The sequence below is a fragment of the Tamandua tetradactyla genome, chromosome 20 (assembly GCF_023851605.1).
Source record: "Tamandua tetradactyla isolate mTamTet1 chromosome 20, mTamTet1.pri, whole genome shotgun sequence".
Lineage (NCBI taxonomy): Eukaryota > Metazoa > Chordata > Mammalia > Pilosa > Myrmecophagidae > Tamandua > Tamandua tetradactyla.
The window spans coordinates 813063-829837 of NC_135346.1; the positions used below are offsets into that span (position 1 = coordinate 813063).

The 16775-nt window shown below is 40.3% G+C and overlaps 1 protein-coding gene across 9 annotated transcripts in view; it reads right to left on the reverse strand.

Moving 5' to 3' along the window:
• The window catches only part of CNOT6 (CCR4-NOT transcription complex subunit 6), an 84846-nt gene that overhangs the window by 21099 nt on the left and 46972 nt on the right, over positions 1-16775 (reverse strand). For all 9 annotated transcript variants that reach the window (XR_013166601.1, XR_013166602.1, XR_013166603.1 and 6 more), the window contains 2 exons: positions 10152-10338; positions 8245-8330 (listed from right to left, as the gene is read on the reverse strand). Coding sequence is in view for 6 of the 9 variants with exons in the window: in XM_077138190.1 (XP_076994305.1) it covers positions 8245-8330; positions 10152-10338 (273 nt within the window). In the remaining 3 variants the exon portion in view is untranslated. The remainder of the gene's footprint in view (positions 1-8244; positions 8331-10151; positions 10339-16775) is intronic.

The window sequence follows — 16775 nt, forward strand, 5'->3', positions numbered from 1 at the left end:
AATATATTTATATATATTTTTTCCAGTGCCCATATAACATACTAAAATAGACCACATCCTGGGCCATGAAACAAACAAATTTAAAACAACTGATATCATATACAGCCTGCTTTCCAACCACAATGCAATCAAATGAGGTATCAGTGACAGGCAAAAAACAAAACAAAAATCTTTAAAAACTTGGAAACTAAACAACATACTTCTAGACAATCCACGGATCAAAGGGGAAGTCTCAAGGGAAACTTTTTAAATGTACTAAGCTAAGTGAAAATGAAAATAAAACATCAAAATTCGTAGGACACAACTAAAGCAGGACTGAGCTGAGAGGGGTACTAAACATATTCATTAGAAAAGGGGAAGAGTCTGACAGAGGGAAAAAAAACTCAACAACCTAGAAAAAAAAAAGGGCAAAATAAGCCCAAACTAAGCAGAAGGAAGAATTATTAAAGAGCTGAAATCAATGAATTTGAAAATAGAAAAACAGAGAAAATCAATAAATAAAGAACTGGTTTCTTTTCAAGATCAATAATGTTGACAAACCTCTAGCACACTGACAGAGAAAAAGAGAGAAGACTAAATCACCAGTGTCAGGAATGAAATAGGCATCCCATGAAGAATGCCTCATATCAAAGTCTGACAACACAGATCAAACACCCCACTGCTCTGAAAGCTCCACACTCGCCCAACATGAAACAGTTAATTTGAATAGCTCAATAACTACTAAAGAAATTGAATCTGTACTTTGAAGAATGCCAAGAAGGAAATCTTCACGCCCTGACAGCTTCACCAGAGACTCCCACCAAACACTTAAAGAATTAACATCATACAATCTGCTCTAGAAAAGATGAGAAAAACTTTCCAGTTCATTTTATGAGGCTAATTTATTGTCCTGATACCAAAACCAGAAAAGGAGTAAAAATAAGAAAACTATAGATAAATATCTATCATGAATATGGTACCAAAAATCCTTAAGGTAATACTAGCAAATGGAATTTGGCAATCTATAAAGAGTTATCACCAGCACCAGGTGAGTTTATTACAGGTATGCAAAGCTGGTTCAAATGGGGGGGAAAAACACAAAAACCAAAACAACAATGTAATCCACCATATTAAAGGACAAGGAAGGAAAATCACATCAAATAACACAGAAAAAGCAGTTGACAAAAATCAATGCCCATTCATGATTAAAAGCTCTCAGAAAAATAGAAATAGAGGGGAAACTTCCTCAAATGGATAAAGAACATCTACAAAACCTATTGCTATCCCAGTGGGGCCTCAAAAAAATTGCTATTATTATTAATTATGAATAACTGAATGCTTTCTCTCTAAGAACAGAAACAAGACAAAAGTATCTGCTCTCGTTACTCTTGTATAACACAGTAGTGGAAATTCTAGCCACTGCAAGAAGGTACTTGTAAATGACATGATTTTCTACACAGAAAATACCAAGAAATCTTAAAAACAAAAAACCTCCTAGAAGTACATTCAGCAAGGTTGCAGGACACAAGATAAGCATACAAAATCCATCATGTTTCTATATAATAGTATAGACAATGTGGGTATCAAAATAAAAAACACAAAACCGTCTACACAATTGCTCAAGAAAAACAGGAAAGTTTAGGTGCAAATTTAACAAAACGTGTACAAAACTTGTAAGCTGAAGGAATCAAAGAAAAATAAATGAAGTACCATAAGGTGGTTTTAATGCACTGGAAGACACCACGTACTAGAGATGTCAGTTCTCCCCAAACTGGTAATCCAGGTTTAATACAATTCTGGTAAAAATTCCAATAACATATTTGTAGATATAGTCAAGATTGCTCTAAATCCTCTGAAGACGCATCAAGTGGGAGGACTCGGTCTCCCTGTGCTCAAGACGTAACAGAGAGGCTCGGCGCTGAGGACTGCGACGCTGTGCAGAAGGCAGCACAGAGATGCAGAACAGAGCGGTGAGCTTAAAGAGCAGACTGCACAGACGTGCCCACCTGGCTTTTGATCAATGTGTAAAAGCAATTCAACAAATGGTACCACAGCTATTGGAGCACATACAGGCAAAAAAAAAAGAAGAACCTTGACCTAAGTCTTACACCTTGTCAAAAATGAACTCAAAATGGATTACAGATTTAAAAGTAAAACATAAAACTATAAAACGTTTTGAAGGGGAAAAACTGATAAATTGGACTTCATTAAAGTGAAAAACTTTTCAATACAAAAGATCATATGTGAAAACTTTCTGCATGCAAAAGAGGCTGAAAAGACAAGCTACAAACTGGGAGAAAATATTTGTAAAGTGCATATCTAACAAAGGACTAGTATCTAAAGGATATAAAGAACTCTCAAAACTCAACTGTAAAAAAACAATTTAATGAAAACACAGGCAAAGACAAGAAGAGATATAGAGGCTCTATACAAATGACAAGCACATAAGTCTTTAGCCATTAGGCAAATGTAAATTCAAACAACAAGCAATATCCCTGCACCAACTACCAGAATGGCTAAAATTAAAAATGTTGACACCACCAAATGTTGGTGTGGATGTGGAGAAACTGGATCACTCATACATTGCTGATGGGTATGTGAAATAGTCCTGCCACCCTGGAAAGCAGTTTGGCAGTTTCTTGGAAAACTAAACATGCAACGACCATGTGGCCCAGCAATTGCTCTGCTGGCACTGACCCCAGGGAAGTGAAGACCTGAGATCACACAAAGCCTGCACACAAATGCTCAGACATGCTCGATCAGCAATAGCCAGAAACTGGCACCAGCCCAGATGTCCTTCAACTGCTGAACGGTTAAACAACTATGACACGTTCATACCAGGACTACTACTCAGCGTTAAAAAAGAATGAACTAAGATATTGGGTAATTGGAGCTGAAAGGATACAGACTGTGCAACAGGACTGGATACAAAAACTCAGAAATGGACAGCACAGTACTACTCAACTGTAATATAATTATGTTAAAACACTGAATGAAGCTGCATGTAAGAATGATAGAGGGAGGAGGGCTGGGACATAAATGAAATCAGAAAGAAATATGCTAAAGATTGGGATGGTATAATCTAGGAATGCCTAGAGTGTATAACAATAGTGAAATGTACAATGTACAAATTTTAAAAATGTTTTTGCATCAGGAAGAATAAAGGAATGTCATTATTGCAGGGTGCTGAAAATAGATGGTAATTAATATTTTAAAATGTCACCTTATGTGTGAGACTAAAGTAAAAAATGTTTGTTACAAAATTTATATTTTGACTAGAGCATTTCCTAATATAACTTATGTAGATAGTTTGACTGAACGTCCTAAGTACTTGGAATCTCAGGTAGGACATGAGATTTTGTTGGTTTGTCCAGAGTGATGCCCCGATGAATCCCAGAGTGATTTGATCAGTGAGTGGAAAAGTATTTGCAAGCCCCCTTCGGGGAATGGTGAGAGCAGGGAGAAATTCAACGTCCCCAAGTCGAATTCTTGATATTCTCACAAGCAGTGTGGACAACCAAAGCTACAGGCTGAGTCCCCAGTGTTGGGATTTGTTTATATGAAACTTAACCCCACAGAGAATAGGTCAAGTCTACTTAAAATTTAGGCCTAAGAGTCACCCCCAAGAGAGCCTCTTTTGTTGCTCAGATGTGGCCTCTCTCTCCAGCCAATATGATGAGCAGTCTCACCACCCTCCCCTTCTCTGCGTGGGACATGACTCCCAGGGGTGTGGACCTTCCTGGCAACGTGGGACAGAGATCCTGGAATGAGCTGAGACTCAGCATCAAGGGACTGAGAAAAACCCTAGAATGAGCTGAGAATTAACATCAAGGGATTGAGAGAACCTTCTCGACCTAAAGGGGGAAGAGTGAAATGAGACAAACTGTCAATGGCTGAGAGATTCCAAACAGAGTTGAGAGGTTATCCTGGAGGTTATTCTTACGCATTAAGTAGATATCACCTTGTTTTTCAAGATGTAGTGGAGAGGCTGGAGGGAACTGCCTGAAAATGTAGAGCTGTGTTCCAGTAGCCATGTTTCTTGATGATGACTGAACAATGATACAGCTGTCACAATGTGACTCTGTGAATGTGAAAACCTTTTGTCTGATGCTCCTTTTATCTACCATATCAACAAAAGAGTAGAACATGTGGAATAAAAATAAATAATAGGGGGAACAAACGTTAAAATAAATTTAGTTTGAAAGGCTAGTGGTAAATGAAAGCGAGGGGCAAGGGGTATGGTATGTATAACTTTTTTTTCTCTATTATCGTTTTATTTCTTTTTCTGTTGTCTTTTTATTTCTTTTTCTAAATCGATGCAAATGTTCTAAGAAATGATGAATATGCAACTATGTGATAATATTAAGAATTACTGATTATATATGTAGAATGGAATGATATCTTATTGTTTTGTTTGTTTGTTGTTAATTTTTTTAATTAATAAAAAAAAATTGTACAAAAAAAAAAGAATGAACTACTGATGCACACCGCAACCTGGATGAATCACCAGAAAACTATGCTGGGTGAGAAAAGCCAGTCACAAAAGGTTATATACACTGTATGAGTCCATGTATAAGCATTCTTGAAACGACAAAAATTATAGAAATGAAGAGCTCAGTGGTGGCTAGAAATTAAGGAGACGGTTAGGGCAGGAGGAAAGCAGGTATGGCTATTACAAGGACACCATGAGGGGTTCTTCTTTGGTGATGGGGTTTTTTTATTTGTTTGTTTGTTTGTCACAAACATTAACATTCCATTATGTACCAGACACACACTGTTCTTTCCCCTGGTCATCTCTGTGAATTTGCCATTTGCAGACATCTCTTGTAGGTGACACCATACAGCATTTGTCTTTATGCCTCCTGCTCAGGAAATGTTTTTATTTTGACTGTATCAATGTCAACATCCTGGTTGACCAAAGCTCAGTCAAGTATGTACAAGATAGGGCTTAACACCTTGTACGTATAGCAGCTTTGCAAGATGTCACCCTTGGAGAAAACTGGGTACAGGGCACAAAGGATCGCTCTGCATTACACCTCACAAATGCTTGTGAATCTACTAGTATCACAAAGTAAAAGGTTTATAACACACACAAAGAATGAGCAGCTACAAACACAATCCTGCCTTTCACTGTGAATACAATTTTGAAGGACATGGAAAAATGTGAAAAACATTCAGCTTGTGCAACTGACATTTAGAAGAGACAGTATGAACTGACTCATGAGGTAGGAACACTGCGGCTCTGTATGAAAGTATGACGTACAAAATAAACATGATTTTGAACTAATGATGACTTCAGCAAACACACTTTCTCACTACTCAACAATTAGCAGGCTATGGAGAGAGCAGTGACAGAGTTTTCGGAGTGAGCACGGACGATAAGATTGCTTTAGGCAGAATGGCTGGCACAACGTCAGAGTTCACTATAAGCTACAGAACTCAGGAAAAACATACAAGTTTTATCCAAAGAAGGTGAAATCAGTGGAGCCTGCAATTACAGACAGATGTGTAACACTGACCAACAGGATATCTGAAATCAACACGTCTCTGTAAAACTAAACTTCCAGGAAATAACATGGAAACCTAGATATAGAGTGAAGAGTGAGAGAAAGATCACTGAAGACGAAGGTAACACAAAAACTCCTTATTCGCCCCCAAGCATTTACTCGGAGGTTTTTTTGTTTTTGTTTCTTCATGGGCAGGCTCCAGGAATCGAACCCGAGTCTCAAACACAGCAGGCGAGAACTCTGCCACCGAGCCACTGTTGCCTGCCCTACTCGGATGCTTTTATGCACATTAAACCAGTAAGAAAATTTGTGATTGATGATCCTAACTTCAAATGAAGTCTGTGGGTCCTTAGAGTAATGAATATGGACTAAGGTTTGTAAGCTAACTGGAAGGACACACTATAGTAGTTGCCTCTGAATGAAAAAAGGACTGAAAGAGGAACAAAGATCTTAAACTTCTATAATGCTCTATTTCTTTTGCATTAAAATAATGATCAAATTAATGTGACAGAATATTAAGATTTGTTCACTTAGAAGACAGAAAAGAAAAAGACACATGCTTATACCATGGGGAGATTCAACAAAAGGCATCATCAACTCACATTTCAATGGCATCTATATATTTTCTTATCTTTGAAGTAATTCTTACAAGAATCATTCACATTTCTAGTGTGAGTCAGTGGGCTTAACTATATTTAGCCTTCCTATCCACGAGCAGGGAATATCTTTCCACCAATTTAGACCTCCTTTGATTTCTTTTAGCAATGTTATGTAGTTTTCGGTGTACAAGTCCTTCGCGTCCCTAGTTAAGTTCATTCTTAAGTATTTGATTCTCTTAGTTACTATTTTGAAAGGAATTTTTTTCCTTACCTGATTCCTCAGCTAGCTCATTGCTTGAGTATAGAAATGTTACTGATTTTTGCACATTAATTTTACATCCTGCCACCTTGCTGAATTTTTTTATTAGCTCAAGTAACTTTGCTGTAGATTTCTCAGGATCTTCCAAGTACAGAATCATATCATCTGCAAATAATGTTTTACTTCTTCTTTTTCAATTTAGACGCCTTTTATTTCTTTGTCCTATCTGACTGCTTTAGCTAGAACTTCTAGCACAATGTTGAATAACAGTGGTGACAGTGGGCATCCTTGTCTTGTACCTGATCTTAGGGGGAAGGCTTTCGGTCTCTCTCCTTTGAGTACAATGCTGGCTATCAGTTTTTCAAATATTCCCTTTATCATATTGACAAAGTCACCTTTGATTCCTATTTTTTTGGAGTGTTCCTATCAGAAAAGGATGCTGAATTTTGTCAAATGCTTTTTCAGCATCAATCGAGATGATCATGTGATTTTTCCCTTCCGATTTGTTAATGTGCTGTATTACATTAATTGATTTTCTTGTGCTGAGCCATCCTTGCATTCCTGGTATAAACCCTACTTGGTCATGATGTATAATTCTTTCAATACTGTTAGATTTGATTTGCCAATATTTTATTGAGAACTTTTGCATCTATGTTCATTAGGGAGGTTGCCCTGTAGTTTTCCTTTCTTATAGCATCTTTACCCGGTTTTGGTATTAAAATTATATTAGTGTCATAAAATAAGTTAGGCAGAGTTCCTTTTTCCTCAATTTTTTGGAAAAGTTTGAGCACTGGCATCTATTTTAAGAAGACTTGGCCAGTCTAGCCCACAAAGAAAAAACTTCCCAAAGAAACATTTACAAAGCTGATGTTTACTGAATATGATTTTATATACATTTGTAAAAATATATTTGTATTTTTCATTTATTTTCTAAATAATACTGTTATTCTTATGATACAAGATGGATTTACAGGAATAAAATCCCACTTTTAAAATCACATTTTTAAAGAAGAGTGTAATTCATGATGAATTGATTTTGCAACTATTTTCCAAGAATCATTATTAGCAAGCTAAAAACACCCATCCATGACTGATGAAGAACCACCTGTCATAAAAATTCATAGGCACTAGCATGTTAAAATTCTACTTTTAATCCTGCAGCTACAGTCAATTGAGTTATGTACTCCAGAGAAAACCTGTCCTTAATCTTAATCCACTCCTGTGGTATGAGCCCCTATAAACAGGACGTGGATTAGGGTGGGTCTTAACTTTTTAAAGAGAACACCCTGGGGAGGAGCCAGAAACTGGGAGTCAAAGGAGCGGAGAGGATGTCGCCATGGGAGAGGAAAGCCAAGGAACCCAGGGACTGACAGCCAACCAGAACATAGAGAGCCCTGGAAGTAAACAAGGCTTCTAGACTCTGAAACCAGGAGCCAATAAATTTCTGCTGCTTAAGCCAATACACTATGTGGATTTGTCACAGCAGCCAGGAAACTAAGGCTTAACTGGCTTTAAAGAAACATTTCTCAATAGTTCTTACTGGATCAAATATGCCCCCAAATTCTAACATATCAATCAAGTCCTCATAAATCAAGTTTTAAAAAATATGCTCAAATCCTGATAAAAAATTTTCCTATTGCTTCCTGCACTTTGAGAGATTCCTTCTCCCTTTTTTTGAGATTTGAACATAAAAACAAGACTGGGCCAGGAACAAAAGAGAATACAAAGACTAACAGTCCACAGCTGAACAGACAAGAGAGACAACCACTGGGACGAGTACTAAGAGACAAGAGGGCTGGTGCCACATGAGGCTGCAAACCCCTGGGCACAACAACCCAGTCCCTCAGGGCCTCTTCAGCCTGAACACCCACCCCAAGAAGCACAAGCATGCAAGGCTTACCTTTCAAGCCTAAAGTCTGTAACTGAAACAGTTTTCCCAGCTCAAAAGGTAGAACTCGTAACAGGTTGTTATTTAGATGGAGTTCCCTGTTGATGTAAAAATTCCAGTTAAGTCAGAGGACATGAACTTTCAACTAACAGCTAAAATCAACAATGTAATTTTTAAGAATATAGGCTACTAAGTTATGACAAAATCTTAAATTACATTCTATTGTCTAGCACAGTGCTTCTCAAACTATATGTGGTTAAAAAACAATACCAAACAAAAACAACAAAGTGCTGAAGACTAGTTGTTTTTTAAACTACAGGAAAAAAAGGAATTACCAGAAAAATCAATGCCGACAAAGAACATAAAATACAAGCTCCAATTTTTAAAAATTAGCTTCAACAGTATAAAATTACTCTCAACTGCTATATTTACCTCCCTGTAGACTGGTAACACACAGTCTGCAAACTGGCACCAGCCCACAGATACACACTTTGAGTAGCACTGTTCTAGCACACTGGGGTCTACTATACATGCTTAAGAAAGTAAAAATGGTAAAACAGTCCTACATGTGAATTGTTAAGGAGCTTCTTATAGCTGTATAATTAAATTTATAATTCACTTTTCTTCCCACTTTACTCAACTTTCCACTTTAGAAAGAATAACAGCTATATTAACTTTATTAATAAATTATTTGTTTTGCAGATATAAATGTCAAAAGACTCTTGAGTAGGAGGAAAAACTAAAAATAGAGACCTAAACCTAGAAAACTGATAATTTCCTGTAAGTTATACTTAATGTTTCCCGTAAGAAATACTTATTATTTCTTAAGTGTGAGGGAGCACGAGTCCTAGAATCTTGGTTCCTGAAGTCTGAATGAACCCTGATCACCAGTGAGCCACAGAGGTTGGTGAGGCCATAAAATGAACAAGAAAAACTAGTTCCGAATAACTGATTCTCATTTATTTCCAAATACGTCACATGTGAGAGGTCCTTAAAGCAAATTTGGTTTAGGGGATGAAAAATGGTAGTAGCATATCCTCAATATTTCAGCCTAGGAAACTGTCAAAAGACTCAACTGGGAGCTATAAACAAGAGTAGTGAAGAAATATTCATGCTTTTTACTGTGGTTAATGGTAGAAGGCAGCAAAAAGCCAGTGGAACAACAGAGAAAAGGCAAGTGATATAAAAGGGAGCAAGATTTTCTATTTGGATTGACATAATAGCTGGAATTTGGCTTTACATTCAACTTGACTAGATCTCATCTACCTTATAAAACAGAGTAAATAAAAAATTAGCAGTTAGCACTTATTAACCAGCAAGATGTCAGGCTGGGCAGTACTGCATCACTGAGGAGACAGCACAGGGAGACTCAAACTTGCCTGAGATCACACAGCAGTACACTGAAAGGCAGAGTTCCAACCTGAGCTCGTGTGGCACCAAAGCCCACGCTCACTGTCCTGTACCCCTGGAGTTAGAATCTTCCAAGTCCAGGTTTTAAAACGATCATGCATACTAGCCCTGGGAGAGCAAAAGATTTCATCAATTGGAAGTGATTCCTGGACTATACACTAAAGATCATACAGTACCCCAGGGTTTAATGGGGGGAAAGCACCAAAACTGACCAGAAATGTCTGTCATATGTGAGAGTGCATATCCCCACTCTGTCCAAAAATGTAGGCTCCAGAACAAAGTACACTACACAAAACAGACCAATAAAACAAATTCCAGGCAATGAATTGATTTGACTTATTATTTAGTTGACATTAAATTTTTCCAAAAAACTTAAAAGGACATACTTACGTCTACTTTTGCTCAACCACCACTAAATTGATAATGCTTTTTCACAACAAAATTAAATTTGTGTGCCACTACGTATGTCACGTAGGGGCACACAGTTATATATGAGCTGAGTCTCATACCTGAGTGATACCATGCTTCCGAGTTCTGCCGGTAAACTCCGGATTTTGTTGGAGGACAAGTCCAGGTACACCAGATTATGGAGCTTGGCAATGTCTGAAGGAATGCGGGACAGAGAATTGTCACTCAGATGCAAAGCTGTCAAGTGAGTTAGTGACCATAAGGATGAGCTTAGGCTTTTTACTTTTCCTGTAAGAGAATAAACAACAGGGGAAGAATTATGTAATATTCTCCAACATTTTGTCTCTGGATTAAATAAGATTTAGAAGCTTCAATAAGCAATTTAAAATATTCTATTATCCAAGAAACTGTGGGAAGGGGTTATCCTTAATTGTTCTAAACAATCCACAACTTTAATTTATAAACTTTCCACACAGATTTTTTTAAATTAAGGTAATATTGTCAATGCTTAGATTCCATCTTTATTTTTAAGATCACTATGAGAAAATGGCCTCAAACATGACATTAGAGAAAGAGTACAAATAAATTCCAGGAATGATAAACCTAAATTCTGAACACAAGTCTTCTGAATTTAAGTAAAAAAAGTAAAAATCCAGTATCACAGAAGCTGTATATATCCATTTTTCAGAAAATAAGAATTTGGCCTAAAATCAATAAGGAAGGTAAGATTATTCTCAGCTCAGGTGAAAATCTGTGTTGTGTGAATATAAGTAAAACCATGTGCCCAGAAATACTCAGACAGTAAGTTATAACTACAGGCCCGTCACTCGACACAGGGTTCGGTGCCCAGGAACGAGACGGTGCCCTCGCTCCACGTGCCCCCCACCATCTGCTGGGGGTGCTACCCACGGCCCCCCAACGGCCCAGCCCTGGTTCCGAGAGAACAGGATGGGCAAATGAAATGGGATCTGCCAGTCTTCAAGAACCGACTTTCTATTGGTAGGAAAATCAATCTTGAAACTTCAACTTCCAATCAAGATGAATTAACAGGTACTACTTTTACCATTCTGCCTAAAAAACTACAAAACCAGTCAAAATATACAAATCAGCGCTCTTCAGTGAGCAAGGATGGAGCAGAGCAGATTCCTGAGGAATGGGAGCGAGCAATGGGGTGGGGAGCAGGTCCTGCAGCAGTCCCACTCACTTTCTGGACAGCAGCTGCAGAGGACAGCCCAGGCAGGGATCTCCCCTGCATTGCTGGGGTAGCATGAAGAGTCCAAGTGGAGGAGGGCAGAGTCCACAAGGTAGAGCAAGAGAAGAGAGAGATGGACAGAGGACTCTGGAGGTCTGCACGCGCGATTCCTCCAAGTTTTCATCTGACTAGTGATTTGCATGTTCATGGGAGAAACTGCTTGCGGCAGAGAAAAAATCATCCAGAAGGAGTGGAGACAACAATCTCCACTGTTACACAGAACCGGAAGCACTCATAAGTGGGGCAAAATTAGCCCTAAATCAAAGACTGTTCTGATCACATGCAACAAAGTTTAAAGTCAACTTGTTTCCAAGCAACTTAACTACATCATGGAACAAAGCTCAAGAAGAGCTGTAGGAATACAAAAATATCTGTTATCCACAAGTAAGACTCACAGTATCCGGCATCCAAAAAAGTTAGAAGGCATTCAAAAGGAAATAGGAAAATGCAACCTATAAGCAGGAAAAATTAACTGATTCAAAAGTGATGAACTTGATAAAATTTGTACATAAAGACATTAAAATTACTGTATTGCATATGGTCAAGGAACTAGAAGATAGCAAAGAAACAAATTTCTATAGTTAAAAAGAACACATAAACGAAAAAAAGACTAGATGGGATTAACAGCAGATTCACATTGCAGAAAAAAACATTAATGAAATGGAAGACAGATACAGAGAGAGAAAAAATACTGGAAAAAAAAAACTGGACAGAACACCAGTGAACTCTGGGACAACGTAAGCAGTTTAGTACACGTGTAATGGGAGTCTCTAATACAGGAATGGGATGAGGAGAGAAAACAAAATTAAGTAAAGGAACAACTAGACTGTTCACGTGCAAAACGAAGGTGGACACTGGTAGGCTAAAGTATGGCCTTCACTGTAACCCCTTCCTGCGGGTGTGGACACGCGAAGTCCTCCCGGACGTGTGTAGTTAGCTACGGTGCGGCCAGCTCAACCCCTGGAGGCTTTAGAGAGAGCCACGCAGAGGAGCAGAAGCTGGGAGTCAGTGGAACCCAGAGCAGAACGGGGAGGACATCACCGTGCGACAGGAAAGCCAAAGAATCAAGCACCGCTGGCCGGTGTGCATGCCACCAACCTGAAGAGGACGAGGACCAAAGTCCCTAAAGCTGTGAGCCGGTAAATTCCGGTCATTTAAGCCGCTGTTGTACTTGTCTTAGCAGCCTGGGAAACGAAAACTGCTTTGGGAACCAGAAAGTGGGGTGTCGCTATTATAGCTACTTAACAATGTGGAAAAATGGCCTTGGAATTGGGTCCTGGGTGGAGGCTGGAAGAATTGTGAAGGACTTCATAGAAAGGGTCTAAGTACTCTGAAGAGAGTGTTGGGAGACGTAAGGATATTAAAGGTACTTCTCAGGAGTCTTAGAAGGAAGTATGAGTGTGTTATTGGAAACTGGAGGAAAGGCAATCCTTGTTATAAAGTAGCAGACAACTTGACATTGTGTCCTAATGCTGGAATGAAAGTGAAACTTATAAGCAATGAATTTGGAAATTTAGCCAAGATTTCTAAGCTAAGTATGGAAGGTGCCACCTGGTTTCTCCTTGCAGATTACAGTAAAATGCGAAAGGAAAGGGCTAAGTTTGTGTTTTAGTTAATGCTGTTGGAATGCAATATACCAGAAATGGATCAGCTTTTATAAGAGTATTTATTAAATTAGAAGTTTACAGTTCTAAGACTTTTTAGAACTGTAAACTTCTAATTTAATAAATTAGAAGTAAAAATGTCCAAACTAAGGCATCCAGATAAAAGATTCCTTGACTCAAGAGAGGCCGACATCTGTCACATGGGAAGGCACGTGGCTGGTGTCTACTGGTCCTTGTTCCCGGTTCTGTTGCTTCCAGCTTCTGACACCAGTGGCTTCCTCTCTAAAGCGTCTCTTGGCCTCACATAGCTGCTCCGGGACACAGCTCTGGGTTTCATCTCTTAGCTTAGCATATTCTGGGGCCGGAGATTTCTTCTCTTCAGGCTCTGGCTATTTCTGAGTCCATGCTTAGCACTCGGGCCACTTCTCTTGTGATTTCCAAATGTCTGTGTCTATGTCAGTTCTAACTCTCTCCCTCTGCGACCTCTCTTTAAGACTCCAGTAAACTAACTAAAACCCACCTTGAACAGGTGGAGTCACATCTCCATTTAATCAAAAGGCCCCACCCATAGGTGGGTGTGTCACATCTCCATGAAAACAATACATCGAAAGGTCCCACCCTAAACAATAGGCTGTCCCCATATGACTGGATTAGGATTAAAAGAACATGGCTTTTCAAGTTTCAAACCAGCACAGTTGAGAATTAAGCACAAAGGAATTAGAAATTGATGATTTTTAAAATTCTCAGCCTATCCAGAGCGTGTAACCTGAGACTAGAGCCAGAAGCAGCTCTATCTCCCTGTGCTTTCAGGAAGCGAGTCCCCAGAGGACAGGGCTCCATGTGAGGGTTTAACTGAATAACCCTGTGCTAAAGAGGGTGTGACTGAAAATGATTGTAGTCAGGTATCTCACAGGAAGACTGGACTGGAAATACAGTTATCCAGGAAGGAGGTGTGGAAAGTCCTTTAGTCTGATGACTCAGACCCCTCGAACTACAAGCAAAATTGACAAGGTTTTTGACAAAATATGTATTAACAGAAGCACTACCAGAAAGGGACAAATTAGGGTCAAAATGAGGGGAGACTGACTTTAAGGACAGAACCGAGGAGGCAAGGTCTAGATGGAAAAGATCTCCTGGGGTCAAGAGTGGGCCCACCCACGTGTGCAGAGGAGGTGCCCACCCATATGCTTTGAGGGACAGGCTTTCTTCCCTAACTCCAGGGAGAGGGTCCCACTTCAACACCTGGAAACAGTGGGGGCTGTGCAACTGCAGAGAGCTTGGCTGCCACTCCAACTCTAGGAGAGGGTGGGGCCCACACCCTGGTGTTCTGGGAGAGCTCAGCCTCCATGTATGAGCTTGGAAAGGGTGGGGCAGCTGCTACAGCAAGCCGAGACAAAGTATGGGCCCAGAGATGCTTCTTTGACCTTTAAGACTAATGGAGTTTGCTGTGCTGGGCTCTGTGGCCCATTTTCCTTCCAATTTTCCCTTTCTGGAATGGGACTGTCAATTCTATGCCTGATCCACCATTGTACACGAAGCAAATCACTTGTTTTTTAGATTTCAAGGGTCTATCCGATTGACTTTTGTCCCAGGAAGGACCACACACATAACTGATTCTGATGAGACTGTAGCACTATTATGGGAACAAGTTAAGATTTTGGGGATGTTGTGGAAAAGATTTATTTATTTTGCATGTGAAAAGAACACCTTTTGGGATCCAGACGGCAGACTGTGGTAGGCTGAATTATATCACAGGGTGAAAAAAAATTCTTAATTTTAATCCATTCCTATGAGTATAAGCTCAATGTAAATGAGAACTTTCATAGATGTTATTTTTAATGTGGCCAACTGAATGAGTTGGGGTCTTAATCTTATTACTGGAAGCTTTATAAAGAGAATGCCACAGAAGGAACAGAAGCTGGAAGTCAACGGAACTCGGAGGAGAAAGGAGTCTGTCTTGCAAGTGTCCACATGTTTTCCCACATATGCTCCCAGTAAGTTTTCTGCCTGCTTACTCTACTGTGCTGTGCCCTTGAATTTTTTTCCTCATACCATAGCCAAGAACCTAGGAAGGCAAATCCAGCAACATATTTGGTGAGCCAGCCAGGAGCCACCTCTCTCCGACTGTCTAAACTAGAAATTCACCAGGCTTGGCTGCATGATTTCTGCTTCTGCTTCTGCTTCTCACTTGGCTCACTGCTTTCCTATCCTATGCCATCATGGATCTCTCTAGAAGCTCTGATCTGGCTCCCCAAGGACATAAACTCAGTTCACCCTGAGCTCTATTCTCAGAGGTATCGACTCTGACATTCTAGGGCGCCACCACTGGTTTAGGCCCATGGGAACTGGGTACTTTCCAAAGGGTGTGTCCCCCTGCCAGGCCTTGATGGTTTAGTCTTTTTGAGACCCACTGTGGCTGAGTATAATGCTCCCCTTCTTCTACAGCATGCCCTCAGGAAAGCAGAGGAAAAGGAGTCAGAGGTCTTGTCCTAGATTTCTCTAAGGTGGGGTGGGCACCCCAACTCAGGAGCATAGGTCTAGACCTCTCCTGGGGACATTCCAGGGGTGCCCAGCGATTTACTCCCTGTGTTTCCAAGAGGTTGGGAAAGCAGAGAGAAAGGACTCCAGGAGAGCATTCTTCTGAGGCAAGGACCAGGTACCCACCCCACCCCTCTACCCCTAGAAGCATAGGTCCAGGCATCTCTCAGGAATGGTGCTATGTGGAGTTTGGGTCCCCAACTCTTCAAGAACATTGTCGTGGAACTCTTCTGGACAAGGGCCGGGTTAGAGTCCCTGATCTGTGTTCGGGAACCCCCAGCATAATTCAGACCTCTCTCAGAAAAAAAAACATCTCCGTGTTCCCCAGGCCTTAAACCCATGTTCCACCAATATAAGCATTAAGCTCAGGGACTATACCATCTCCTGAAGAGGGCGCAGCCCTCAGAGCCCTGCTTGTGAGAAGTGAGGAAGACTGAGAGTGCCCAAGGCCACTGCCGACTTCACATCTCACCATCAACTAACACGGGTCTTGCTTGGGTGTCACCTGACATGGCAGGTAAGGTTACTAATTTCTTAATTAAATAACAGCCATTTACTCTGTTCTCAGCTGCCACCCTGGGCCTACCTCCACTTGAACTTTCCTAGTTATGGGAGTCGACAGTTCGTAAAAGCTGCCAGAATGCGATATACCAGAAATGGAATGGCTGTGCAAAAGGGGAACTTATTAAGTGGTAAGTTTACAGTTCTAAGGCTGTGAAAATGTCCAAATTAAAGCATCCAGGGAAAGATACCACGATCCAAGAAAGGTTGATGGATCCACCTCTGTCAGCTGGGAAGGCACATGGTGATGTCTGCTAGCTTTCTCTCCCAGCTTCTTCAGTGCTTCCCCGGGGTATTTTCTTTCTGCATCTCCAAAGGTCTCTGCCTGTGTGGGCTCTGAAGCTTATTCCAAAATGGCTCCCTCTTAAAGGGCTCGGGTAAGCAACCCCACCTTGAATGGGTGGAGACACATCTCCATGGAAATCACCTAATAACATCTTCATAGGAACAATTAAAAAGATCCCACCCAGGCGGGCCACAGTGGCTCAGCAGGTAAGAGTGCTTGCCTGCCATGCCCGAGGACCCAGGTTCGATTCCTGGTACCTCCCCACGTATAAAAAAAAAAAAAAAAAAGATCCCACCCAAAAATACTGAATGGGGATTGGATTAAAGGACATTGCTTTTCTGGGGTACACAATAACTTCAAACTGGCACAACGGTAAAGCCAATACTAGAAACTTCACTACCTCTCTCAAGGACGGTCTAGTGTCCCATCCATTTTTCATGGTCCCTGAATGCCCCACCCCTTTCTAGGAAGGGATCTTCTTCAC